Source organism: Erythrolamprus reginae, chromosome 8 (assembly GCF_031021105.1).
Source record: "Erythrolamprus reginae isolate rEryReg1 chromosome 8, rEryReg1.hap1, whole genome shotgun sequence".
In the NCBI taxonomy this organism is placed as follows: Eukaryota; Metazoa; Chordata; class Lepidosauria; order Squamata; family Dipsadidae; genus Erythrolamprus; species Erythrolamprus reginae.
In genome coordinates this window covers 26,441,031-26,454,804 of record NC_091957.1, presented here as the reverse complement: position 1 = coordinate 26,454,804, position 13,774 = coordinate 26,441,031, and the positions used below count along the sequence as shown (strand labels likewise).

The following is a 13,774-nucleotide window of genomic DNA, read 5'->3' as shown; positions in this document are numbered from 1 at the left end:
GATCACTTACTCAGCCTGAGGATCTGGGCAATCTGTCAAAAAGAGAGAGAAAAAAATAATAATTCCCATCAGATGGTAACCTGAGAAACTGGACGCAGCGAATAAGAAGAAAAGCCTTCTCTGTATTTTTAAAGTCTTTCTATCTTGTGGGCTTCTGGGTAAAGGTGTGATGGCTGAACCTGCAGTTCCTCATTTTGCCTGCTAGGAATGGAAGGCAGCCCCCCTACGTACGACCAAAGCCGAACCTAACATTTTTGTTGTGAAGCGAGGACAGTGAAGGGAATTTTGCTATTTTAGGCCCTTCCTTGCCACCGCTGTTAAATGAATCACTGCCCTTGTTAGCTTCGTCACCAGGTTGTTGTTGTTGTTATTATTATTATTATTATTAAAATTTATATGCCACCCCTCTCCAAAGACTCATCACGGAACGAATTAAGTTCTTAAGTAGAGGTACCACTCTATTGATTAATATTCGAAAACAGCTGTAGAAGGACCCCTTGAACATTCAGTCCAGCATTGACAAAAACCCCAACAGACAATTGCAGGAGGCAGCTTTATTTGGGAAAAGCTCACATCCTGGGACAATGCGTTTAATAGGATTCAACCACAACAGCTTCCTATCAGAGATGAGATTCAGCCAGTTTGGATTGCTGGGAGCAATAGAAACATAGAAACATAGAAGACTGATGGCAGAAAAAGACCTCATGGTCCATCTAGTCTGCCCTTATACTATTTTTTTGTATTTTATCTTAGGATGGATCTATGTTTATCCCAGGCATATTTAAATTCAGCTACTGTGGATTTACCAACATGCTGACTCTGTAATAATAATAATAATAATAATAATAATAATAATAATAATAATAATAATAATTTATTAGATTTGTATGCTGCCCCTCTCCACAGACTCGGGGCGGCTCACAGCAACAATAAACAATGTACAACAAATCTAATAATTAAAACTATAGCTAAAAACCCCTATCATTAAAAAAACAAACAATACTACTCAGTCATAACCATACATAAACCGCTTAGAGAGGGCCTGTAAAGGGTACATAGGTCTAATTGCTAATGCTATTGCTAATTTGGAGCTGCCCAGAGCGCGCCCTTGTAATGGACAGTCTGATATGGGGACGAGTGAGGTCTGAACGCTCGCTTGCCAATGGCCTGCCCTTACCAAGTTGGGCGCTGGAATCGGAAGTGGTCAAAGGGACCCGATCCTCAAGGAGCGCCTCTTCTGCGTCCCAGCCTCCCAAGGGCTCTAGGTCGTCGCTGATGCTGGACCTTCGCCTGGGGGGTGGGTCCTGCAGTGCCCCCTTGGTGCCCAGCTCTGTCCTGGCATGGCTCACCACAAGGCGGGTGGCATCCTCTTCTTCGCTATCTTCAAATTCAAAGGCTTCTCCGGCATCGTCAGCGTCCTCCTCACTCCCTGCACACACAGAGAGAGGAAATATAAATTTGGGCAGGAAAGGAGCTAGTTCCCATGAAACATTCTTCAGTCCACTTCTAAAGAACAGGGAACAAAGCCAATTGAGACCTTGCGTTTCCCAACTTTGAACATTCCTCTGGACCTGACTTTTTATCATATGAATTAATAGAAACATAGAAACATAGAAGATTGACGGCAGAAAAAGACCTCATCTAGTCTGCCCTTATTCCTGTATTTTATCTTAGGGTGGATATATGTTTATCCCAGGCATGTTTAAATTCAGCTAATTTGGATTTACCAACTACATTTGCTGAAAATTTGTTCCAAGCATCTACTACTCTTTCAGTAAAATAATATTTTCTTACGTTGCTTCTGATCTTTCCCCCAACTAACCTCAGATTGTGCCCCCTTGTTCTTGTGTTCACTTTCCTATTAAAAACACTTCCCCCCTGAAACTTATTTAACCCTTTAACATATTTAAATGTTTTGATCATGTCTCCCCTTTCCCTTCTGTCCTCCAGACTATACAGATTGAGTTCATGAAGTCTTTCCTGATAAGTTTTATGCTTAAGACCTTCCACCATTTTTGTAGCCCGTCTTTGGACCCGTTCAATTTTGTCAATATCTTTTTGTAGGTGAGGTTTCCAGAACTGGACACATGCTGCTCATTTCAACCCTCCTTTCTCTTCCTTCCTAATCCATTTTTATTTTAAACCTGCTTTATACAGGCAATTGGAACTAGAATTCCCACTGTTAAACAAGGTGGCTGTTTAGTGAATGGCAACTGGTTTTACTAACTTTTTATTTTTATTTTTTGCAACTGGGGTTAATGTAAATCATCTGGTCTTTAAGCAGATCAGGCTTTTCCCACTGACTGCCCTTCAAGAACCGATTGTGAACGCATGATCCCTGGAGATGTGCAAGTGTGGTAAATATTGTATTTTTCGGAGTATAAGACACACCTTAATTTTTGGGGAGGAAAATAGGGGAAAGAATCTGCTTTCCAGATATTCATCTGGCTAGCATCCTTAGTTTGGTCAGTTTCAGCACATTATTTTATCCCCTGGTTGGGGCTTTAAAAAAAACTTATTTGGAGAGAGTAACAGTGAAAGAGCTTGCAAGCCAGTAAGAGCTGGGAACATTGTTAGCACATGGTTAGGGCAGTAAAGAAAAATTCTGAGCAAGTAGAGTGATGAAAAAAACCTGCAAAGATTTAGGGGCTTAAGAAACATTCTTAGTAGAGAGTAACAGTGAAAGAGCTTGCAAGCCAGTAAGAGCTGGGTATGTTGTTAGCACCTGGTTAGGGCTGGAAAGAGACATTTGGAGCAAGTTAGAGCAATGAAAAACAACCTGCAAAGACAGGGCTTGGAAAACATTCCTAGCAGAGAGTAACAATGAGAGCTTGCAAGTGGTAAGAGCTGGGAATGTCATTAGCACCTGGTTAGGGCTGGAAAAAAACTTACTTGGAGCAAGTTTAGAGTAATGAAAAAAACTCTGCAAAGACTTAGAGCTTGGAAATCATTCTTTGCAGACGGTAACAATGAAAGAACCTGCAAGATAAGAACTGGAAAGATCGTTAGCACTTAGTTAGGCCTGGGGGAAAAAGGCTTCAAAAAAAGCTGCATCCAGAGTATAAGACCCACCTGAATTTTCAGCCTCTTAGGGAGGAAAAAGGTGCATCTTATACCAGTTGCCCCAATTTTGATCATTTTTGAAAGTTTTCGTAAAAGAATGGGAGTCCTCTTAATACAACCTGCAAGATTTATCTAAGAAAAGCAAATAAATTAGTTAGCCAAACACCACTACAAAAAGTGATAAAATACACTACTTTCCACTTTTTTAAAATTCTCCCTCCAGCTTAAAATACTGTATTTTTTTGGAGTATAAGATGCACTGGAGTATAAGATGCACCTTCATTTTGGGGGAGGAAAATGGGGGGTGGGGGAATCTGCCTACCAGGTATTCATCTGACTAGCATCCTTAAATCTAGTCAGCTTCAGCACATTATTTTATCCCTGGTTAGGGCTGAAAAAAACATTCTTTGTAGCAAGTAGCAATGAAAAAAAAAAAGGCTGCAAAGACCTAGGGGGCTGGAAAAAACTTTGGAGAGAGTAGCAATGAAAAAGCCTGCAAGCCGGGAAGATTGTTATTGTCCTCAAAAAGCTACATTCAGAGTATAAGATGCACCCAAATTTTCAGGGGAGAAAAGGTTGCATCTTATACTCTGAAAAGTACGGTACCAAAATACGGTATACAGTATTTGGGGGAGGGAGTCAACAACTGATTGTACTACAGGTCATCAAACCTGATCAATATTTTTCCCCATTGGCAACACAGAGGTAAGTGCCCCAAATAAACACTTACACCAGGTAAAGAGGAATTTTATTGCTTTGCCTTTATTTGTATTTGGTATTTTTATATAGGTGGGGGTCCTCTAATTACCATAAGTCTCACTGCTAAGCGATGTGGCTACCAGGATGATGTGATGAACATACATACATACAAATGCTGGTTGTAAGTTACTTTTTTCAAAGGGCTGTCGTAACTCCATATCAGTCAGAAAACGAATGGTCATGAGTGGAGAACTACCTGTGTACATTTTCTTCTAAGCACTTATTTTTATTGTAGTGCTCTTACCTAGATAATGTGAGCTACTCTTAACGCGAGGCTGCTCACGCTGCGAACCACAAAACATAAACAAATTTGGGGGTGCCAAATAGAGAGAGAGAGAGAAAGGAGAATCTTGAATGAGGTTAGTAAAATTAAAGATCCCAATGTGATTCTATAGATTTAAATCAAATTGGTGGTATTTATTTATTTATTCTGATAGGATTTGTAGAAAGCATCGCCATTCCCAATGTGCAGTGCACACATTTCTGTGTTTCCAATGTGCATGCGCGTCCAACTAAGATTTTGCTTCTGTGCATGCAACAGGGAACAAAATCTCATGAGGGGATGTGCATGACAGATTTCGGGGGGGGGGGGGGTGTTTGCACGCGAAGAAGTAAAAAATTGCCGAAATCTTGCCCCTTATGAGAGATTTCGCTTCCTGTGCATGTGCAGGAGCAAAATTCTTGCTCAGACACACATACGCACGCCGGCAACCCAAAGCTGTGCATCCATCACACCCATAGTAGCGGTAAGTAGCAACCCCTACCTGTTTGGTAGACACGGGTTCTAAACATACACGAGTGGATGGCGGCAAAAAAAGCCAAGATATTTCCTTCAAATACAGTGGTACCTCTACCTAAGAATGCCTCTACCTGTACTTACCAAATTTTCTAGATAAGAACCAGGTGTTCAAGATTTTTTTGCCTCTTCTCAAGAACCCTTTTCCACTTACAAACCCGAGCCTCCGAAACTGTAACCGGAAAAGGCAGGGAGAAGCCTCTGTGGGGCCTCTCTAGGAATCTCCTTCGGAGGAAACAGGGCCGGAAAAAGGCGGGAAGAAGCCTCTGTAGGGCCTCTCTAGGAACCTCCTGGCAGGAAACAGGGCTGGAAAAGGTGGGGGAGAAGCCTATGTGGGGCCTCTCTAGGAATCTCCTGTGAGGAAACAGGGCCGGAAAAGGCGGGGGAGAAGCCTCTGTGGGGCTTCTCTAGGAATCTCCTTCGGAGGAAACAGGGCCGGAAAAGGCGGGGGAGAAGCCTCTGTGGGCCTCTCTAGGAACCTCCTGTGAGGAAACAGGGCTGGAAAAGGTGGGGAGAAGCCTATGTGGGGCCTCTCTAGGAATCTCCTGTAAGGAAACAGGGACGGAAAAAGGCGGGGAGAAGCCTCTGTGGGGCTTCTCTAGGAATCTCCTTCGGAGGAAACAGGGCCGGAAAAGGCGGGGAGAAGCCTCCGTGGGGCCTCTCTAGGAATCTCCGGGGATGAAACAGGGCCGGAAAAGGTGGGAAGAAGCCTCCGTGGGGCCTCTCTAGGAATCTCCGGGGATGAAACAGGGCCGGAAAAGGTGGGAAGAAGCCTCCGTGGGGCCTCTCTAGGAATCTCCTGGGAAGAAACAGGGCCGGAGAAGGCAGAGAGAAGTCTCCGTGGGGGCCTCTCTAGGAATCTCCTGGGAGGAAACAAGGCCTCCACCCTCCCTGTGGTTTCCCCAATCGCACACATTATTTGCTTTTACATTGATTCCTGTGGGGAAAATTGCTTCTTCTTACAAACTTTTCTACTTAAGAACCTGGTCATGGAACGAATTAAGTTCATAAATAGAGGCACCACTGTATACCATTTTCCTCTCGATCTCTCCTTCTCTTTCTCTTCTGGGCTCGTTTTTTTTCTAGCTCAGCTCAGAGCGAAATGACTGGAGTCTGGTTTCGGCTGGTTCCCGATTTAGACCAGGTCCAGCTGCCCCTTAAAGACCAGGGATTAAAGCTGGAAGGTAAACATTGCTACCAACTCGTGTAAGTAAGCCAAGCTGCGGAGGACGCCTGCCTGGAACCTTTCGGGAGAAAAAGAAAGGTTTTAAAACAGATCTAAAACATAGCAGCAAGATATAAGTTTAAGTTGGAGGAATACGAAGGCGGGAGGGTTTTTTTTAATCACTTCCAACAGGTAGTCAAGTTGCAGGTAGTCCTCAACTTGCAACTATTCATTTCGTGACGTTCAAAGTTATGCCAGCACTGACCAAAAGCGACTTATGACCGTTTCCACACAACTGTCGCCGCAATCCGCAACATGATCAAAATTCGGACACTTGGCGACCGACTAGTATTTATGACCTTGTCCAAGGGTCACGTAATCCCCTTTTACGTAATCCCCTTTTGCGACCTTCTGACAATGCAGGGGGGGGGGGAGATTCACTTAATGACTGTGTGACTAACTTAACAAAATGCAATCATTCGCTTAAAAACAGGGGCAAGCAAGGTCAGAAAACGGGGCAAACTCACTTAAATGCTTCACTTAGCAGAAAAAAGGTTCCATTGCGGTTGTAACTCGAGGACTATCAGTACAGGCAGTCCTTGACTTACAACCGGTCGCTTAGTGATGGTTCGAGCTATGACGGATCAATTTATGCACGCAGGACCGCAATTTACAAGGGTTTAAATGGCAAGAAACGGAGGTTTCCTTTTCTGCAAAAGAAAATGAATCATGTGTTTGCTTAATGATCCCCGGGTTCACTTAATGACCACTACAAAAAAAAGGTTGTAAAAACAGGCTTGCCACACTTTACGACTGGGCTCAATTATGGTTGCTCGTCTTTCCCTCCAGTGATAATGAGGTCTTGCCACTTGCTCTGCGTTGTATGCAAAATGAACTCCCTGCCAGTGAGGATATACTGTATTTTTCAGAGTATAAGAGGCACTTTAGTTTTTGCAGAGGAAAACAGGGGTAAAAAATCTACCTATCAGGTATTCATCATTTGGCTAGCGTCCTTAGTCTGGTCAGCTTCAGCACATTATTTTATCCCCTGGTTAGGGCTGGGGAAAAAAACCTTTTTTCGGAGAGAGTAGCAATGAAAACAAGCCTGCAAAGACTTAGGGCTGGACAAAAAACTTATTCGGAGTAGCACTGACAAAATCCTGCAAGCCGGGAAGATCATAAGCATCTCGTTAGGGCTGAAAAAAACTTTTTGGGAGGGAGTAGCAATGAAAAAAGAAATCCTGCAAGCTGGGAAGATCGTTAGCGCTTCATTACGGCTAGAAAAAAAAGCTTCGGAAAAAGCTACATTTGGAGTATAAGATGCACCCAAATTTTCAGCCTCTTTTAGAGGGAAAAAAGTTACATCTTATACTCTGAAAAATACAGTAGGTGGAAACAGATATTTTATGTAATTGCAGATCTCCGGGCATTCTTGCACCAATTCCTGGGAGCCTTTTCACATCTGATTTTTTTTGGCAGGTGATGGTACCTAATGATGCCCTTTTGGGGGGCTGGGAAGAGGTCATCTCTTTGGGTCTCCCACACTTTCCCACGGCTTCTGTTCTTGTTCCTTCCCTGCCGCTTCCCTGAGGAGAAAAGGAAATTAAATCTGTTCAGCAGGGACTTTGTTCTTCTAAAAAAAAACAATAACGTTTCCCTCGTCCTGATTTAAAGCTTCTTCTTTCTAGAAGATCATTCCCAGTGAACATATATCCACCCATGGGTTAGAGGCAACGTGCAAGGAATTAGATATAAAGCAAGGGGCAGCCCACAGGCATCGGTGCGTGATTCCCACCCCCTTTGTGCTTGCAAAGGTGAAATTTTACTTTTCACATTTTCTGCCTGGGGAAATTCATTCCTATGTCCACTCCTTCCTTTTAACCTCCTTAGATATCCTTGTTAAGAATAGCAATAGCATTTAAATTTATATACCGCTTCACAGTGCTTTTACAGCCCTCTCTTAAGCAGTTTACAGAATCAGCCCTCTTGCCCCCAACAATCAGGGTTTTACCCACCCCAGAAGGATGGAAGGCTGAGTCAACCTTGAGCAGGTGGTGAGATTTGAACTGCTGAACTGCAGCTACCAGTTAGCTGAAGTAGCCTGCAGTGCTGCACTCTAACCACTGCTCTTGAGGAAGAAGGAAGGAGAAATAACGGAGTCCAAAATTATAACAGGGGATTCCAACTTAGGCCACTTTTACTCATGTAACAGATTGCACAAAAGACAGATAGAAGAATAAATGGTCATGGGGGGTTTTTAATTCACGTTGGGGGGGAGCAAAATGCACCCCATCCAATTTGTTTTCAGTTGTAGACAATGGAGTGATCATCACTCTAGTCCTCATTGAGGTTCCTCCAGAAACTGGCGAATGAGATGATGATGGAAACAAGCCAACTCAGATATTAACCAAGGTACGCCCATATATCACCATCACTCCGCGAGCTGCATTGGCTACCGATTGGTCTCTGAATGCAATTCAAAGTGTTGGTTATGACCTATAAAGCCCTACATAGCTCACAACCAGATTACCAAGGGGACCTATCTCCTGCCTTACGTATCCCAGCAGCGGTCAGATCCCACACTCATCCTTCTCCAGGTCCCATCAGCCAAGCAATGTCACCTGGCGAGGCCTAGGGGAAGGGCCTTCACTGAGGCGGCTCCAGTCCTTTGGAACAAACTCTCCTTGGAGATTCGCACTGCACCCACTCTTCTGGCCTTTCAATAGGTTTTAAAAACACACCTTTGCCGGCAGGCCTGGGGTATGATAGTATGATTGTGATTGTGGAGGAATTTGGGGATGAATGGGTTTAAAAGTTAGGGATTTTTAGATTTGGGGTTTATAATTTGGTACCGGTATTTTGTATTGACTTTATTCTGTAAGTCGCCCTGAGTCCCTTGGAGAAAGGCAGCCTAGAAATTTGAACAACAATCACTTCAATAGTTACAGAGCACTGCACACCAAGTCAACTAGACACAAGAACAGTTTTTCCCCAAACACCACCATCACTCTGCTAAACAAATAATTCCCTCAACACTGTCAAACTTTTTACTAAGTCTCCACTTCTATTTCTAATAGTTTTTTCTCATCACCCATTTCCTCCCACTTAGGACTATATGACTAACTTGTTGCTTGTATCCTAAGATTCTTATTAATGTTGATTGTTTCCTGATTGCTTGTTTGACCCCTATGACAATCATTAAGTGTTGTACCACATGATTCTTGACAAATCTACATTTTCTTTTATGTACGCTGAGAGCATCTGCCCCCAAAGACAAATTCCTTGTGTGTCCAATCACACTTGACCAATAATGAATTCTATTCTATACTGTTCTATTCTAAACTGGTCTTCATCCTCCTGAGAGTGTTCACGCAAAGGGCACGAAGAAAAACCTTTTGTTATAGGGCAGGCATATCCCTGCCCAACCATCTACCTTTCCGTGCCAATGCTGGGCGTGGCAGGGGAGGACATGCCACCGCCAGGCCAACCTCTGTTGCAATCCCACAAGCTGACAAAACGTGTTTAGCTTCTCTGCGCTCTGTCGGGTTTTGGGAACAGCGCTAATGCGTTTGCCCTGAAGTGACGAAACAACTACCAAACATGGGTAAACATAGGGATTACCCAATTAGCTCTCCCACCGCAACGCGCTGGCAGAGGGCAGGTAAATTAGCCTGTTTTCTCCTCCATCACAAACCGGCTCGCCGGAAGCCCAGATGGCGGAGAAGCTGGCTAGCTGCAGAGACGGAGATCGATCGGGTGGCATCCATATGGCACTTGATTAAAAGAGGCTTTCAGGTGTCTGCCCGCCGAGAGACAGCTTTGGAAGTGAGGCAGCTTGGGTGGGCAGGAAGGCTCCGTAACTGCCTTCACACAACATAGCATAACCCTCACCTGCTTAGTCAGAAACACAAGCCCCACGCCTGCATTCACAAGCCACGTTAGTTCTAGCTTGGGCAAAGCGCAAAAATTATGGTCATTTGGAGGGAAGTTCAGCCTGTGAGGCTCCACAACAATGTTGGGGCTCCTACAGGTACGGTACAGGTACGCAGAACCGGTAGAAAAAATTTTCATCAGGTATGCAGAACCGGTAGAAAAAAAAAATTGATTTTTTTCTTTCTTTTCCCTTCTGGGCTCTGGATATGTTTTTTCCTATCACAGTAAATGTGGTTGAATATGTATAATTTTAGAAGAGCTGGGCGTGTGTGTGTACATATACATACAGTTTATATAGTAGATAATGTATATTTTTGTGTGCCTGTGTGTAACATGTATATACACGCATGGCATATATACATAGAATTAAGGAGTATATTTTGGATGTTCAGTAATAGTAAATAGAGAGGGCAAATTGTATCTCTTTGAGGCGAGGAGAGGCCAGGCACCCTAACCCCAACCCTTGATGTGAGTGACGTCAAGTTGGCCACCTTTAAGCCAGTCACATGACCTTTAAGCCACACCCCCTGGTCACATGGGCATCAAGCCACTCCCATGTGGTCACATGGCCAGCAAGCCACACGCACAAAATAAGCCACACCACAGCCTGGTAGTAAAAAAATTTGCAGCCTTCACTGGCAAAAATCAGAAATGTAATCTCTGACCTTTCCCCCCAAAGTTTTGCATCTGGCAGCCAGTCACAGGCCGGGGATGAGGAAGGGGTGTAAGTCCAACAGTCGGGAAGGTACTTGAAATACCTTTCGCCTCCATCCTTGTGGCCAAAAGAAAATGCTTGATCACACCAGAAAACAATCAGGGGAAAACCAAAACATTTCGGCAGCCAAGAATGTCCAGGGTCAACCTTTGCTTGCAGCAATTGGTGTGAGTGTGTTTGTGTTTTAAGAGAGAACAGAGTCCAAAATTTCACAATCATCAATCTAGGTTTATTATCTGGGTGGGAACAAAAAACCCAACCAAAGAGAGAGAGGAGGCTGGAAGGTGTGTATTGTAAGTACAGTACTTTTGTGCATCAGACAAATAAAACAACTTCTTCTTTGCTCTGGGTGGGGGGATCCAACTGCTCAATTCCTGGAAAGCACCCAAAAAATTGTTCAACACTCACTGATTTTCGGACTGGCCGCATTCCAGGAAGGTCGGCATTACAAATCCCAGACCCCTTTCAGATCCTCCAAATCATGAAAATCATGAAAAAAAAATATATTTTATGTATGCATGTATCCCAGCAGCCAGTTAGGTCCCACAGAGTCGGCCTTCTCCAGGCCCTGTTGGCCAGACAATGTCGACCGGTGGGGCCTATGGGAAGAGCCTTCTCTGTGGTGGCCCCAGCCCTCTGGAAAGAACTCCCTCCAAAGATGCATACTGCCCCTTCCCTCCTAGTCTTTCATAAAGCCTTGAAAACCTACCTCTGTTGGCGGGTATAGAGGCCATGAGGCTATGAGTGATGAGACTGTCTCCTGCCGATACATTCATTCATTCATTCATTCATTCATTCATTCATTCATTCATTTATTTATTTGATTTGTATGTCGCCCCTCTCCGTAGACTCGGGGCGGCTCACAGCATACAATTAAACAATTCATGACAAATCTAATAAATTTAAAAAACATTTTAAAACCCCATTATTAAACAACCCCATTATTAAACCAGACATACACACAGACATACCATACATAAATTGTATAGGCCCGGGGGAGAGGGGGGGGGAATGCCTCAATTCCCCCATGCCTGATGGCAGAGGTGAGTTTTAAGGAGTTTAGGGAAGGCAATGAGGGTGGGGGCAGTTCTAATCTCCGGGGGGGAGCTGGTTCCAGAGAGTCGGGGCCGCCACAGAGAAGGCTCTTCCCCTGGGACCTGCCAGACGACATTGTTTAGTCGACGGGACCCAGAGAAGGCCAACTCTGAGGGACCTAATCGGTCACCTGGGATTCGTGTGGCAGAAGGCGGGTCCTGGAGATATTCTGGTCCAACACTTTGAATTGTGACCGGAAATTGATTGGCAACCAATGCAGACTGAGGAGTGTTGGTGTAACATGGGCATACCCTGGGGAAGCCCATGATTGCTTGCATTCCTGCATGATCTGGAGTTTCCGAACACTCTTCAAAGGTAGCCCCATGTAGAGAGCATTACAGTAGTCGAACCTCGAGGTGATGAGGGCATGAGTGACTGTGAGCAGTGAGTCCTGGTCCAGATAGGGGCCGCAACTGGTGCACCCAGGCGGACCTGGGCAAACGCCCCCCTCGCCACAGCTGAAAGATGGTTCTCTAATGTGAGCTGTGGATCGAGGAGGACGCCCAAATTGCGGACCGAGATATGATTGGATTGGATGGATGGGTCTGAGTGTACATGTGGTCTTTTAAAATGTTTTTTAGTAAATCTTCATGATTTTTATAGTTACAGTGGTACCTTCTACTTAAGAACTTTTCTAGATAAGAACCGAGTGTTCAAGATTTTTTTGCCTCTTCTTAAGAACCATTTTCTACTTAAGAACCCGAGCCCAGAAAAAAAATTCCTAGGAAATTTGAGAGCAGCACGAAGGCCCAGCCCGTTTCCTGCCTTCCCCCCTGGGTTTCTCTCTCTGGCGCAGTGTATGGGAGGCAGCCTTGCGCCGGGTACGTACTCTTCCTCGCTGCCTCAGAGTCCCTCTTTTTTTTTTAAGCCTTAAAGTTTTGGATTTTTTTGATTCCCTTCACCTCACCTTCTTCCTTCGGCAGTGACTGTCCTCCTCCTCTTCTTCCTCCTCCTCCTCCCACCCAAATTCTGAGCTTTTATTCTTTCCAAATGGGTTTGCAAGCATTATTTGCTTTTACATTGATTCCGATGGGAAAAATTGCTTCTACCTAAGAACTTTTCTGCTTAAGAACCGCTAAGTGATTAATTGGTCAGGTGAGTTTTATCCCCATTCAACGACTTGCCTCAGCGCATTTGTGAGGTAAATCACTGCGGTTCTTAAATTAGTGACACAGTCATTAAGTGAATCTGATTCCCCCCCCCCCCTTCAGTTTGCTTGTCCAGGGGAGTCAGGTGACTCTGGGACACTGCAAACGTCATAAAAGTGAGTCAGTCTTCAAGCGGCCAAATGTTAAGGGGGATGGCGCAAACGGCCATCAGGGTGAAAAATGGCCATAGGTAGGGGTTGTTTTCAGGGGTGTCGTAACTTTGAACAGTCACTAAATGAACTGTTGTAAGTCAAGGACGATGTATACCAGGGGTAGCGAACCTACAGCATGCGAAGCCACATCTGAGGGCACGCGAGGCGTTGCTCTACGTCAGCTCCAGCTGATTTTCGGCTTTCTTTTTCAGCTGTTCCAACAGGACAACCGGAAGTTTGCAAATGAACTGGGCTGTTTTTCGTTCTCCCCAGGGTTCAGGAAATCCCAACGGGCCCAAATGGAGGTTCGGAGGCTTTCCTGAACCCTGGGGTGAATGAAAAACTGCACAATGGGCCTACCGGAAGTCTGGAGGCTTCAGTGAGGCCTGTTCGCATGAGCGGAGGGAGCAGCATGGGGGGGGGGGGTTGTGTGCAGACTACTTACCGCTGCTAGTGGTGGCCCTTCCTGTGGAGCTCTAAACCCCCGGCATGCGTTTGCGTCCAAGCGAGATTTTGCTTCAGCGCATGCACAAGAAGCAAAATCCCGCAAGAGGACGTGCATGTGTGTGAGATTTTGTTTTTGCTTCCGTGCATGACAAATTCCCCAAGGAACTAAAGCTTCTATTCTGGCGCCTTGGAACCTATTTTTACAATCCGATCAATCCGCCGTTGACAGTGGGGGATGTCCCTCTGACCTCCCTGCCAATCCACTTCAAGCTGTTGGGAGAATTGGCGCTAGACTTATGGTTGGGGGTCACCACAACCCAAGGAACTGTATTACAGGGTTGCGGCGTTAGAAAGGCTGAGAACCACTCAATGGGCAATGAGTAAACCATCTGTGGCTTACGGGCAATCCTCAATTTGCAACGTTCGTTTAGTGACGCTTTGAAGTTACAGTGCCATTAAAAAACTGTGAACTCGTGATTGTTTTCATACTTTAATGACTGT

General features: G+C 44.8%; 1 protein-coding gene across 5 annotated transcripts in view; it reads right to left on the bottom strand.

The window, feature by feature from the left end:
• The window catches only part of ARHGEF10L (Rho guanine nucleotide exchange factor 10 like), a 109,357-nt gene that overhangs the window by 83,317 nt on the left and 12,266 nt on the right, over nt 1-13,774 (bottom strand). For 3 of the 5 annotated variants that reach the window (XM_070759456.1, XM_070759452.1, XM_070759453.1), the window contains exons 2-3: nt 1,178-1,429; nt 11-32 (exon numbers count right to left, since the gene is read on the bottom strand). Coding sequence is in view for 4 of the 5 variants with exons in the window: in XM_070759452.1 (XP_070615553.1) it covers nt 11-32; nt 1,178-1,429 (274 nt within the window). In the remaining variant the exon portion in view is untranslated. Of the gene's footprint in view, nt 1-10; nt 33-1,177; nt 1,430-7,272; nt 7,370-13,774 lie in introns of all 5 variants that reach the window. The other 2 variants (XM_070759455.1, XM_070759454.1) reach the window with 1 other exon arrangement.